The sequence below is a fragment of the Vicugna pacos genome, chromosome 12 (genome assembly GCF_048564905.1).
Source record: "Vicugna pacos chromosome 12, VicPac4, whole genome shotgun sequence".
NCBI lineage: Eukaryota > Metazoa > Chordata > Mammalia > Artiodactyla > Camelidae > Vicugna > Vicugna pacos.
The window spans coordinates 63,647,067-63,660,254 of record NC_132998.1 but is presented as its reverse complement, the minus strand read 5'-3'; the positions used below and the strand labels follow the sequence as shown (position 1 = coordinate 63,660,254).

Sequence of the window (13,188 nt, the reverse complement as noted above, 5' to 3'; positions counted from 1 at the left end):
CTGGTCTGGAGGCGGGGCGGAAGCAGGCGTGACTGAGCAGTACACCGAACTCGTTCCCTGTACAGTGAAGCCAGCCCTAGAGTGCGGGTCTACTATTTCCTTCCTTACGATCAAAATACGGACTCCTCTCCCAGACTAACTGTCGGAGAGTCCTCAACAGTCCAGATTTCAGCTCCGATCGCGGGCGACGGCTTCCTTCCAAGAGCGTGTGGTGCCCAGGGGCACAGGAAGCATACTCTATGGGAGTCAAGTGAATATCGAACAGGAGGGTTTGGTTAAGAGGCAGACGACTTTTAAGCTTGCTTTACATTCTGAAAACCCACGGGAGATGCAGAGGATTTCAGGAAGGTCTAGAAGACCTCCGGGAGATCAGGAATGGGGTCGCTCTAACTTGGGGCGGTACTAATCACTTCCAGGGTAGACGCTCACAGGTTAGAAGATTCCTTTGCTTTCAGCCTGTGGTAGGGAAAGGGTGGAGTCTGTCCCAGCCTCTGGGGCGGCCCGCGGGGGTGTGGCTTTACCAGTTTAATAGAGTTTGCCTGACCCCTTCTAAAATGGCCAGCCTGTTTAACTGGAGAACTCCCTGAAGAATGAAAAGGCTCAATTAAAAAGAGGTTCGGTTTGTTCATGAAAGTAAGCAGCTTGTGAAATACTTTATTTTGCTGTGACAAAAAGCCTGGCTTGTAATCCCCAATAAGGAGCAATGCAAGCTACTCATTAACACAAATGAAACCTGTTTCACCAGGCGCACAGGAAAAAGGCTCAACCACTTTGTTCACCAACCTTGGGCCGTCCCTGTCTTTGAAGGAAGCTCTGGGATTAGCTCTGCAAGGGAGACAAAGACTTGGCTGCCGTGGGAGTGGGGCAGGATGTGGGGTGGGGGCAGGGTGGCGCTCGCCTGGGCTCTTGCTGGAGGATAAGAGGGTGCACGGGGGAGGCGGGGAGGCGGGGACGGGGGAGCTCCGGGAGGAGGCAGGAGTTTTAGGAGGAAGGGTATAAGAGCACACTTTGAGTGGGAGGTGAACGGTTTCATTTTCTGGCATTAAAATAGGGATTAAAACAAATCACTGAAGAAAGCACCGGGGAACCTGGTAAACTATTAGCCAGATTTCTCTGGGTGCATTAACCACACAGTCATTACAGTAACTCGGTTGCTAGGAGCTCTGAGGTGAACTGGATGGGATGGGATGGGAGTTGTGTTCAGCGACATTTTACAGTCTGCGAACGGAATGTTTCCACTCCATTGTCTCCCATTTGCCTCGGGGGTAAGTATTATTTTCTCAGCATTCAGCACAGATGTCCTCAGCCCTCCTCCACGCCTCTAGCTGTGTGTGGCCAGTGGGGCGCCTCGGACTAGGAGAAACAGCAGCAAAGCCACCTACTGGGTTGTTGCTGGCTTTTCCCGCGAGGATGACTCGGGCCTTGACCTTGTTCATGTTGAAGCTCTTCAGGTAGGCCTCGTAAATCCTCTTGGCCAGAGACTTGAGATCCGCGGTTTCCGAATCTTCTAGGTCATGTTCACACGTGAGGATTTCTGCTTTCAGTTTTGCCTTCTCAGATCTTGGCATTCGTCCAAAACGAATCGCTGGGGGTCGGGGCAGGGGGTGGGGAGCGGTGAATGGAATAATGGAAAACACAGAAATGAGCAGCGCAGCACAGAACAGCGACGGACAGCTGCGCGGGAAGTTCGCACCCCGGAGGAGAAACGGGTGAACGCTCCCACGCAAGTTAAAACCCTCTTCTCAAGATGATTCAGCCTGCTGCTTTGAAGGGATGAGGATGACACCCGGACTCCCTATGTCTGGACTTTTAAAAAGGGTTAAAATGAAGGGCAGCCCCATGACTCACGTCACAGCAGGATGGGCTTAAGGTACAAGGGAACTGACCCCTGAGGCCAAGGAGCCGACAGTGGGCCTTAGAGTGGCTTTACATAATACCCTTTCCTTTTCCCAGAAGGTAAACATGCAGCTTGTGGGAACAAATTATTTTCAGTTTACCCTCAGGGAGTAACTGGCATGCTCTAAAATGAGGGGACGATTAAATACAATTAAACTCGTCACACGGTAAAATGACAGGAACAGCAGGCGCGGCCTGTATGCGACGTGAGCGGCGAGCCGGCCTGGTGGTTCCCGGTCGGCGTCAGACTTTACATCAAAGTCTGACCACCTGAAGTTTCCAGCCGTGACTCCAAGGGCTCTGCTGGATCTCTGCTATTGGAGACTTACTTTCTTGGGTTATCATGTTATACAACGATCTGGGTATCGGTGTTCATTCAAAATACCGTCCATACCGACCCGACAAGGGAGGTGCACTGAGGCACGGGCCGGGAATGCGATGGATAACCTTACCTACCGTTATGGGACATCCCAACCGAAAGGCACTTGTGAAAACGACAGTATTGGCATTTATTCCGATTCTTTTTCTGAATCTTACAGCTCCGGTCGCATTTGTCGTACACCAGCTTTAGCCGAATCGTTCTCCGAAAGAATCCCTGCGGATTAACATGCCGTTGGTTAAAGAATGTGGACCACCACCGAGTCAGCGTCAGTCCTTGCTGTGCGTTTAGTGTCTTTTAAAATGAACTAACTGGACAGAAATAGTTCTTCTAAAAATTCTGATATAATTAGGGAAAATTGAAAATTTGAAATTTCATTACATGCAAAATGAGAAACAATAAAATGAACCAAAATTCAAAGTGATTTCAATCTGTCCTCACCTGGCCGGGGGAGACGCAATGACAGTCTCCCAAAGAGTGACTCCACCCTGCTAAGATTTACACACCGTGACTTTCTCTTCTCAGAGGACAGATCCACCTTGGTGACCAAAATGTTCTAGGGATTTTTGTAAGAGAATATCTACATCTAGAAGATGTAGATTATAGAAGAAAAGGAGGCCAGTTGTTTGTCAACAATTTTCTTACTTTCTAAAAGCATCTTTAACTTTACCCAGTAAGAAACAACTTGACTACTTGGCCCATAAAAACCAAGAGCAAACAAAGGTGATGAAGCCCTGGCCCTGCAGAAAAGACTGCTTTGCAGGTATTTTTTTTTTTCCAGTGGGGGAGGTAATTGGGTTTATTTATTTATTTTTTAATGGGGGTGCTGGGGATTGAACCCAGGACCTCATGCATGCTAGGGAGGTACTCTACCACTGAGCTCTACCTTTGCCCCTTGCAAGTAGCTTTTCTAAAGGTATGTGGTTGGCAGACTTGTGAAGGGTTTATACTGGGCCAGTCCCTCACTGCTTCCCAGGCACCCTCTGTACTTCTGCTCTGCAGGTCCGACGGCCCACAGGAGAGGGGACAGCATTTTCTTGGGGAACGTAGGAGGAAGGCTGCTGTCTGCACTTGCTCAGTTATCTGGGTTTTGAAGTCACGTGGCCAAGGAACGTGTGGGATTACAAGAAGGATTGAGAAGAGAGAGTTTCAAACGTCAGGATGCAGAGATGCCCTGGCGAACGTGGCCCTTTCTAGCTGTGGACCAGGCCTCCGAGGCCAGGCTGGCAGGGGCAGTGTCGGTGTTCCAAGAGTGCAGTTTTCGCGGCCTACCATTCAAGGCTGTGACATCTTCCCAAAGCTGGAAACACTTCCAGCATTAGCAAGGAAAGATTTCTGATTTTAACCAAATGTTCAGATTATTGGAGCTCCCGTGCATCAACTGCGGGAACGAGCGCCCACACCATGCGATGATCCTGGGAGTGTCAGGACAGAACACGTAGTCCTTCCCGCCGTCAGGCGGGAAGGACCAGCAATCTGGTGGGCGCAATGCTGGAGGACATGGCCTGACCCCCCACACTGCGGGCCTTGTGGTTGTGGTTCGGGTGAACAGGCCCCCGATGCAGGAAGGACAGTTTAGGGGTCGGGAGCAGCTGGGGAGGGAGCTGGAGTTCTGCCAGGTCTGGTCCTCGCCGCTATGTGCGGCGGGGTCCTGACATCACTGATGGAGTGAAAACCACTGCCCTCCCGGACCTTCCAATGAGGCTGGGGGGAGAAAGTGGGCAAAAAGAAGTGGGCTCTGTGGCCTCGCATCCGAAATGAAGGGATCATTCTTAATGTGGCTTATTTTCTTTTAGAGAACACATTTCTCTAAGTCATTTATAAACAGTCCAGCGAAGCGGGGAGGGGACAGCTCTGTGGTAGAGCATGTGCTTAGTATGCGTGCGGTCCTGGTCCAATCCCTGGTACCTCCATCAGAGTGAATAAAGCTAATCACCTCCCTAACCCCCCCCAGATAAATAAGGAAACCTAATCACCACCCCTCAAAAGCTCAAAAGATAGACTAGTTGCTTAAATAAAAAATAAAAATAAAAAAGGGGGAAGGTGAAGCTCAGTGCTAGAGCACGTGCTTAGCATGCCTGACGTCCCGGGTTCAAGCCCCAGCACCGCCATTACAAGTAACTAACTAAATAAGCCTCATTACCCTCCCCCCAAACCCCCAAACAGTCCAGAAATGTGCCCTGGACTTTCCGAAGGGAGAAATTAATCCGTCCCTTGGGTCAGTTCTGGTCTACAGCTCCAGCATTTCTCAGTAATGACCAACGTATGGGTATAAAATAAACGGAGCCACATGTAGCCCCTGAAAGGCCACCTCTCTCCCCGTCCAGGCCCACTGTACCTTGCAGCCTTCACACGCGTGGACTCCGTAATGGTAGCCCGAGGCTTTGTCCCCACAGATTCTACATTCAATGTTCAGCGCTACGCTGGAAGGGTCATCAGTGCCACCAGGAACCACGGGGTAAGTGACGGACGAGGGACTCGAAGCCGGGGAGAGGGTGTCTAAGAACAGAAGGGGAGGATTTATGAATATTCACGGCCGTGCCATCTGATGTCGCAACCGGGCTTCTGAGGGTATGATTTCACGTGTGAGGCATCTGGTGGGGCGGCATCAGCCAGTGGGCAGGGCTCCCACCCGGAGTCAGCCCTGCCCTGGCCCGCCCACACCCGCTGTGCTCCTGCAACTCCAGCAGCCCCGAAGCTCCCCCAGCCGAGGGGCTCCCTGACTAGGAGACAACTTTACTATTTGGTCCATAAAAAACTAAACAAAATGAAAGTGACTAAATCATGGCCCTGCAGAAAAGGCCGCTTTACATGTAGCCTCTACACACGACTGGCCACAGCAGCTTTATTCTTAGTTGTGAAAAACCAACATGTCCTACACAGACCTCATTAGCTTTTCCTTGCTTCTTTCCTTCCAGCCCTTTTGTGATTGTCAACTCAATAAACTGCACCCAAATACAGTATAAAAATCCATGTGGGCAACACAAAAGCACAATCTGTGGAAAAAAAAAATTGGACTTTCTTCAAATTAAAAACTTCTGCTCTGCAAAAGACACTTAAGGAAATGAAAAGGCAAGCCACAGACTGGGAGAAGCTATTTGCAAAACACACATCCAGTAACAGACTTGTATCCAAAGTACACAAAGAAGTCTTAAAACTCAACAGTAATAAAACAAAACATTCACTTAAAAAATGGGCAAAAGACCTGAATAGACACCTGACTGAAGTAGATACACAGGTAGCAAGGAAGCACGTGGAAAGATGCGCCCATCACTGGTCCTCAGGAAATTGTGAATTAAAACAACAATGCGACATCACTACACATCTATTAGCATGGCTAAAATCCAAAAAACTGACACCACCAAGTGCTGGCGCTGATGTGGAGCAACAGGAACACTCGTTCACTGCAGGTGGGACTGCAGAATGGTGCGGACACTTTGGAAGGCAGTTTGGCAGTTTCTTAGGAAGCAAAACAGTCTTAAGGGAATTATTCTCCTAGATATTTACCCAAGGGACTTGAAAATGTGTGTCCACACGAAAACCTACACCTGAATGTTTCCAGCAGCTTTATTCTTAATTGCCAAAAACAGAAGCAATCAAGATGCTTCAGCGGGTGAGAAGCCAGTCCAAAAGGCCACTACAGCCTATGTGATTCCTAATATCTGACATTTTAGGAGAGGAAGAGCTGTAGCAATGGTGAAAAGGTCAGCTGCTGGAGCGGGGATGGGGGTGGCAGGGTTGAAGAGGTGAAACACAGGGGTTTTTGCAGGTGGTAAAAATATTCATAGGAAAATGTAATGGTGAACACACAACACAGTGCATTTGTCAAAATCCACAGAATTTTACCAGAGTGAACCTTAATGTGTACAAATGAACAAAAATAACTTAGGAGGTCCAAGGATCCCAGGATGGAACGCAGAATGTGACCCTACAACCTGACTATATCGCAAATGTACGACACATTTGCGGGAAACTTCCCCAAAGATGCTCACCTAAGTGACCTCAGAAACGAGTGGCGCCTGTGAGACCAAAGGCAAAGGAACCGCAGCTGGACAATGTCCTTAGCTGATTGAGTTGCTTCCCACAGGGCTGAGGCCACTACCCACGTACACGCGAAATGGACAACTAATTAAACGGACGGTGCATGGGGGCGGCCAGGTCTCTCACTGCTGGAGTCTAAACTCACAGATAAGCAGGAGGAGGAGGCTGGGATGACCCAGGCAGCGGTGGATTAGAGTCGCAGACATCTGTTTGAACCTACATTTACCTTAACATAGAGACAGATGGATACATACAGAAACATTCAGGCGGGGGCTGCGGGAGGGTATAGCTCAGTGGTGGAGCAGATGCTTAGCATGCACGAGGCCCTAGGTTAAATCCCCAGTACCTCCTCTAAAAATAAATATATAAGCAAACAAATAAACCTAATTACCCTCCTCTCAAAAAAGAGGAAAAAAGAGATGAAGCAATAAAATGCTTAAAAAAAATCCACAGACGTGTATATACATAGGTTAGTATACACTGAAATACTCTGAAACACTCAGAGGGAACAAGACTGAGGACTCAGAGGCAGTCCCATGACCACCACTCATGATGGAGAAGCTCCAAATCCTTAGGGCACTGGGGAACACACTCAAAAGGGTTTTGCCTCAGAAGTGGAACAAAATTACCTCTAGAATCAACACTGTTATGGCCCCATCTAACAAAGCTTAACCACAGGACCTGCAAGGATCAACATTCTCCGAGTGCTTTAACTGCATCCCAGAACAAAACTCAAAAATATTTGTGTAAATACAAAAATATCCATCGTCAACAAAGTTCACGATGTATGGCCTCTGATAAAAAAAACAGACACATTCCATTAAATTGGTTAAAAAAAAAAGTCCATCCCCCGCACACCTGCAGGGTTTCGAGCAGCTGGTCCAAACACACGGGTTCACCAGTGAACGTGGCTCCCAGGGAGGGGAGGTGCCCCCTTTCCCACCGTCACCAAGTCAGCGCCCAGTCGTGAACAGCGTCCTCACGGAACGGGAGGAACCAAGCTGGGGAAACGTGCTGCAGACCAAGAACCTGACGCGGGGGAGCCCAGGAGGGGAAAGAACACGGACACCGTTCACCAAACGCCGCACGGAGAGCCTTCTCTGTTTCCCGAGAGAGCCCGAATGGTCCAAACTCAGAGTCAACAACCACACGCCAAGCGCAACCGCTCCTCCTGAGTCTGAATCCGACTTCTTCAGTCCCAGTAAGACCCACGGTGGCCAAGAAGCACGGTGGAGTCAAGTCCACCCCAGATGCAGCTGCCTTTAAGTCAAGGGTGCAATTTACAGCACAGCGTCCTGGGCTGGGTTAAATGCTGCCTCGAAGGATGGTTCCCTCCCTCCCAGTGAGGTTACCTGGGTGGACCCCACGTGTTACTTCCTTGCATCCACCTCGCCTGATGTCGGATGTGGTTCTGAGCGCAGTGAAGGCAGTAGAAAGAGGGCTCATGTACATTTCCCGATAAAAGAGAGGGATTTTTATTACAGCAGGAGTCTCTCTGCTTTAAAGTGCTATAAACTCAGGGCATTTAGCTGAATATGAAGCATTATTTGACTTCTGTACAGCTTTTAAAAGAAGGCATACTGTGAGAGGCAAGACACACCCCAAAAATCTCAAGGCCCAGGGGCTCTGGGTGTAATGCTTTATCATGTCTGAAGAGTTCCGTGCAGAAAGAGGTGACTTCTTTTCCAGGTAAAGACGACAATTTTCCCTGTGGAAAAAACATTTCGAAATAAAGCTTTCTGGGAAACAGCACACTTACCGGTAATAACGGATCCATCTGACCCTGGGCCATTTCCTAAATACTGGTACTCTGTGAAGCTGAAGCTTCCGGAACTGTCCTCACCAATGGATGGAGAGATGTCTTGAATGGTGCCCATTTCCTGCAGGAATTCTTCGGATAATGGGCTTTCCAGATCATCAGCCTCGAGTGGGGAGAGGAGGCAAATCGGGCTCTCTGTGTCCACCATCCTGGCGGGACGGGGCTGGCCTCAGGGTGGGCTCCAGCCTCCTGGGACGACAGAGACGCAACGGGTGAAACGGGCGCACAGGGACGGCGGTTTCCCCGCAGAGAAGCATCACTGCTCGGTGAAGACACACCTGAACTGACCACCTAAAAAGTAACCCTGTTGGCCGCCTTTCCTCAGCTTGGCTATTTTTTTTTAAATGGAGGTACTGGGGATTGAACCCAGGACCTCATGCATGCTAAGCATGTGCTCTACCACTGAGCTATGCCCACCCCCCTCAGCTTGACTCCTGATAAGCTCACCAAGAAAATAAAAATCTTTAAACAAGAAAATAACTCAGGAGCCGGAGCTGATTAGGATGGAGGCCACCCCTGTGTCACCGAGCACACACCACGTGCTGAGCTCAGTCCGTCGTATCCCAGGTAGAAAAAACAGCAGAGGACACGAAGTCCCCCTTGTCCAGGAACACCCCTTCTGGGGGGGACACATCTGGAATGTCTGACGGTGATACAGCGATGCTGGCGTGAGGAGGGGAGTGGACACGGCTCCGCACGGCAGGCTGGGGAAGGGCCTCGCGGAGCAGGGATGCAGACACCTGCGGGAATGAGGGAGGGAGCTGTACAGATGTCTTGGGGGAGGTTCCAGCAAAACGAATGGCAGGTGCAAAGCCTCAGAGGGAAGCAGGCGGGTACTTCTAGGAATGACAGGTCAGTGTGTTTCAGCTAGGGGTCTGGGGAGAGCAGAGGGAAGGGCGGTCAGCGGGCACACTGGGAGCAATATTCCGTGTCCTCCGTGCACCTGTGGGTGACTCACATAGGTCCTGCTGAAAGATGACTGCGCCAGACAAGAACATCGTGGAGTTAAAAACATCTAAACAGGCCAGTCCCCGACAGCACTAGCCTGTTTCCACCAGCGAGCAGAAGAACGCTTTCTTTGCGGATACAGGCTGAGCTGTGTCCCCCCAAATTCGTATGTGGGAGCCCTAGCCCCCCAGGACCTCAGAATGTGGCTGTCTTTGGAGATAATACAGAGGCAACTGCATTAAAATGAAGTCTTTACGAGGATCTACTGTACAGCACAGGGAACTACACTCAACTTCTTATAATGAGCTGCAAAGGAAAAGAAACTGAAAAAAAATGTATGCGTATGTACAACTGAATCACTTTGCTGTACACCTGAAACTCACATTGTAAATTGACTACACTTCAGCAAAAAACAAGAATTAAAAAAAAATGAGGGCCTTTAGCAGGGCCCTAATCCAATGTGGCTGGTGTCCCTCCAAGGAGAGGAAATTAGGACACACGCAAAGAGACGGCAGGGGTGCGCACAGGCAGGGGGCGACCACGCGAGGACACGGCGAGAGGCAGCCACCTGCCAGCCGAGGGGAGAGGCCCCGGGAGAAACCAGAGCTGCTGACGCTCTGATCTTGGACTTGGACCCTCCAGGGGCACGAGAAAGAAGTTTCCGTTGTTCAAGGGCCAGTCTGTGCACTTTGTTACGGCAGCCGGAGCAAACGTGTGCAGGGACAGTCAGAACAGCGGCTCTTCCCGCAGTGGCTGGTTTCACGCTCTGGCACAAACATCCGAAACCACTTCCGCTGACCTTCAGACTCATGCCCAGGGTCCTCCGCACAACACGGGCCCTGCTGACGTGTCTCCTCGGTCTCGCCCTCGTCACCGGCCCCCACCCCCGTGGTGACCAGTGGCACCGGGCCATCGCCTCATCCAGACCTCCCTGTGCTGTTCTCTGCGCCTAAGCCCAGACCCACCTCCCTGAACTGCCCTCCCGTCCCTGCCTTCCCGAGGCTCTGCTCCAGGTCCCCCCCCCCAGGCCCAGCCAAGTCACTCACTGCCAGCAAGGCTGACGAGGTGACATTTAGGCCCTGGAACTATTTTCCTATCTGAAATGAAGCCCACAGCTCACACCTGGGACAGGACCAGAGGAGGTGCAGGCCAGCAACAGCGGCCAGGGCTCACCGCAAGGTGGCTGCCACCCTGCCAAGACCACAGAAGGCCAGGCTCTCTGACGGACTGAGAATACGCCGCCAAAGCAAACTCACAGAATGCACTTGCGTAAAAACACGTCCCATTTCAGCCTTGCTGAAAGTCAACAGCAGCTTTAAGTGCAAAGATGAATGAATCGCAGCTCCCTCTGGAAATGAAAAGTGGCTACAGCTCACATGTCTTTGGTGAAATTCACATCCCATGCTTGGAATTCTGACAGTAAGTGGCCACAGCCGACAGCAACACACAAGGAAAAATAAAAGAGAATCATGAACCTTCCATAAGACTTAGAAGACTTCCTCTAGAATCTGTTAGTGTAATTGGGCTGTGAATCTGGGCATTTTTTTCCTACTATATTTTATTCTTCATCATAATTGAAGGAAGATTTCTTCCCATGGCAAGTAAGATATTTTATAAACTGCTTCCAACTGCAGTCATTAACTTACTAACGTAACCGTGAAGTTCAGCCTGATAAATACCCGGTAGCCGGGCAGAGGCTGTGTTACCGATGGGGCCGTGACTGCCACCTCTTCCATCTCATCATATTCTCAACGTGGACAGCCGCCTTTTATTCCTGCAAATATTCTGTCTTCCAGCCGGGAGCCTCAGAATGGGGGCAACTGATCTTTGATGACAAAAGGATGTTAGTGTCCTTGTCATCACATGCAGGGAATCCGAGATCTTATCATTTTACTTTCCAGTTGCCTGAAATTGATACCTGAGATTTATGTAGAGAAACATCAGTTCCTGTTCACGAAGACCTTCATACGATCCCTCCGGAGTGAGGCCACACCGTGAACTCCGCCCGGAGGACCGGCCTTTGCACAGATCACTGGACACTCTGGCCTCACTTGCTTCCAGCCAGAGCAGATCAGGGACTATGTCCTTTGAATGCGTCCCCTGGGTAGAGCTGAACACGTCCAGCCCCGCCGGCCTGCGGTTCCTGGCGGGCTCCGGCACCTGGCTCCCCCAACGTTGCTGTCACCTCTGCCCAGGAGCCAGGAGATCCCGGGAAATCCCTGTCTCTAAAACTCACAGAACACAGCCACTGCCCAGTTCATGGAGCCGGGCAACCAGACGCCAGTTACTGTGTCCTGTGCCCGATGTCCTACGTCCCCCAGTGCTTTGGAGGGAGGAAGAGGCACCACAAGCCACCTGTTTTCTCAGCAGCTCCCAGGATGGCCCAGGAGGCGAGAAATAAGGAGAGGATGCAGGTGGGCCTTAAACAGGCCTCTGGTTTCCTAGCAGAGAGAGCTGAGGGCAAGGGCAGAGGGCTGTTGAGGAAAGGAAGTAAGGCCTGGGTCGGGCAGAGGCGGCATCTGTATGATCCCACCGTTCCTGGGTAATCCTGAAACCCGCTCGGCTTCTCGGTGCACCTTCTTTCCCCCCCAGTTTAGATGTTAGAGCCGCATTCTGTGTGTCAGAAACTCAGACGTGATGCTACCAGTCTGCCTTCCGCAGAGCACCTAGGAGTCAGAACATTTCTTTGAGAATGATGAAGCAGGCCACGTGAAAACTACAGAACACTGTGGGGGAAAGATACAGGCAAGAGGGAAAGAAGGAAGGAAGGAAGGAGGGAAGGGCAGAGGATCCTACAGTGGCTTTATGTCACCCAAACACGGGGCAGGTGAACACACCGGAAGAATTTTCTTTTTAATATTTTTTTAATGGGGAGGTAATTAGGTTTGTTTGTTTTAATAGAGGGACTGGGGATTGAACGCAGGACCTCATGCATGCTAAGCACGGGCTCCACCACTTAAGTTACAACCTCCGCCCTCTTTTTAAAAACATTTTTTAAAGAATTTTACCATTAATTGTTAACCTTAATTTTAAGGAATCTTCCTCATCACCAACTCTTAGATGATGCAACCGGAAGATCAGGCTAAAATGAGTTGCTAACGGCGTAATAAGCCCTGAGTTTGCGAAGCCAAGGAGGGCCCGGCACACTCTGCTCTGGGCTCCCCCAGCACCTCGGGCCGGTTCTGACACAGCCCTCATTATTCACGGTGCTGGAAATTTTCACTTGTCCCCACTGGACTGTACGTCTCCTGGGAGGTTCTGCTAACCGTTGTATCCATGCTTCCGGCCCAATCCTGCGATGCTGCAGGAGTTCCACTTCCATTCCTCTAGCTCGGCTGAGGCTGGCACAAGACGCAGGCTCACGACGTCCTTCCCTGCTCCCCAGGTGAAGGTCCTGGGGCCTCATCCCCGCTCTGCATCAGCCTTTACAGCCCAGATCACCCAGAACGGCACACACGGTCAGTGCGTGAAAGACCACAAAACGTAAGGCCACTTAGCACAGAAGTCAGAGTGGGTCTACCTTGGGAAAGTGATCAGAAATTTGCAGAGTGAATCATAATCATTGTGGGGACTTAAAAGCAAAGCACGAGAGAGGAAACAAAAGAAATCTAAGCATATTAGCGAATGACAAGATCCAAGTCGGCAGGAAAGCAAGCTGCAAACGGGGCAGGGATCTGCTTATCAACACCTGTGTCCCGAGGAAGAGGACTGTGCCCACGGCCCGCGCAGCCAACCGGCACTTAACACAACTGCTCAGCAAGGCGTGGACGGGTCATCAGTGTGACTCTGCCCTGGAAGCAGCAGACGAAGTGTCCTGAGATAAAACAAATCAAGTGCTTGGAGGAAAGAGTAAAGAGGCTTCACCATCTGACGGAAGTAAAATACTAAGGGAAATCACTTCCTGGCTGGCTCCCGAGGGCATTTTTGTATCTTGCCCATCTCTGCATCCCTGACATTGGACCTCGAAGACCTTCTGCAAAGGTCCTCTTAAATTATTAAATAACAGTTCACTGTCAAAACATGTTTACAGGCTGCGAAATCAGATAGTCAAGAAAAAAGAACCAATGGAACTGGGCAGGAATTCTCATCCTCGGAACTTACGTTT

General features: G+C 50.5%; 1 protein-coding gene across 3 annotated transcripts in view; it reads right to left on the bottom strand.

The window, feature by feature from the left end:
• The window catches only part of PPARA (peroxisome proliferator activated receptor alpha), a 65,099-nt gene that overhangs the window by 13,343 nt on the left and 38,568 nt on the right, over positions 1-13,188 (bottom strand). For all 3 annotated transcript variants that reach the window (XM_072973705.1, XM_072973707.1, XM_072973706.1), the window contains exons 3-6: positions 8,076-8,324; positions 4,614-4,774; positions 2,353-2,491; positions 1,383-1,585 (exon numbers count right to left, since the gene is read on the bottom strand). In XM_072973705.1, coding sequence (XP_072829806.1) covers positions 1,383-1,585; positions 2,353-2,491; positions 4,614-4,774; positions 8,076-8,283 — 711 coding nt within the window. In that variant the 5' untranslated portion in view covers positions 8,284-8,324. The remainder of the gene's footprint in view (positions 1-1,382; positions 1,586-2,352; positions 2,492-4,613; positions 4,775-8,075; positions 8,325-13,188) is intronic.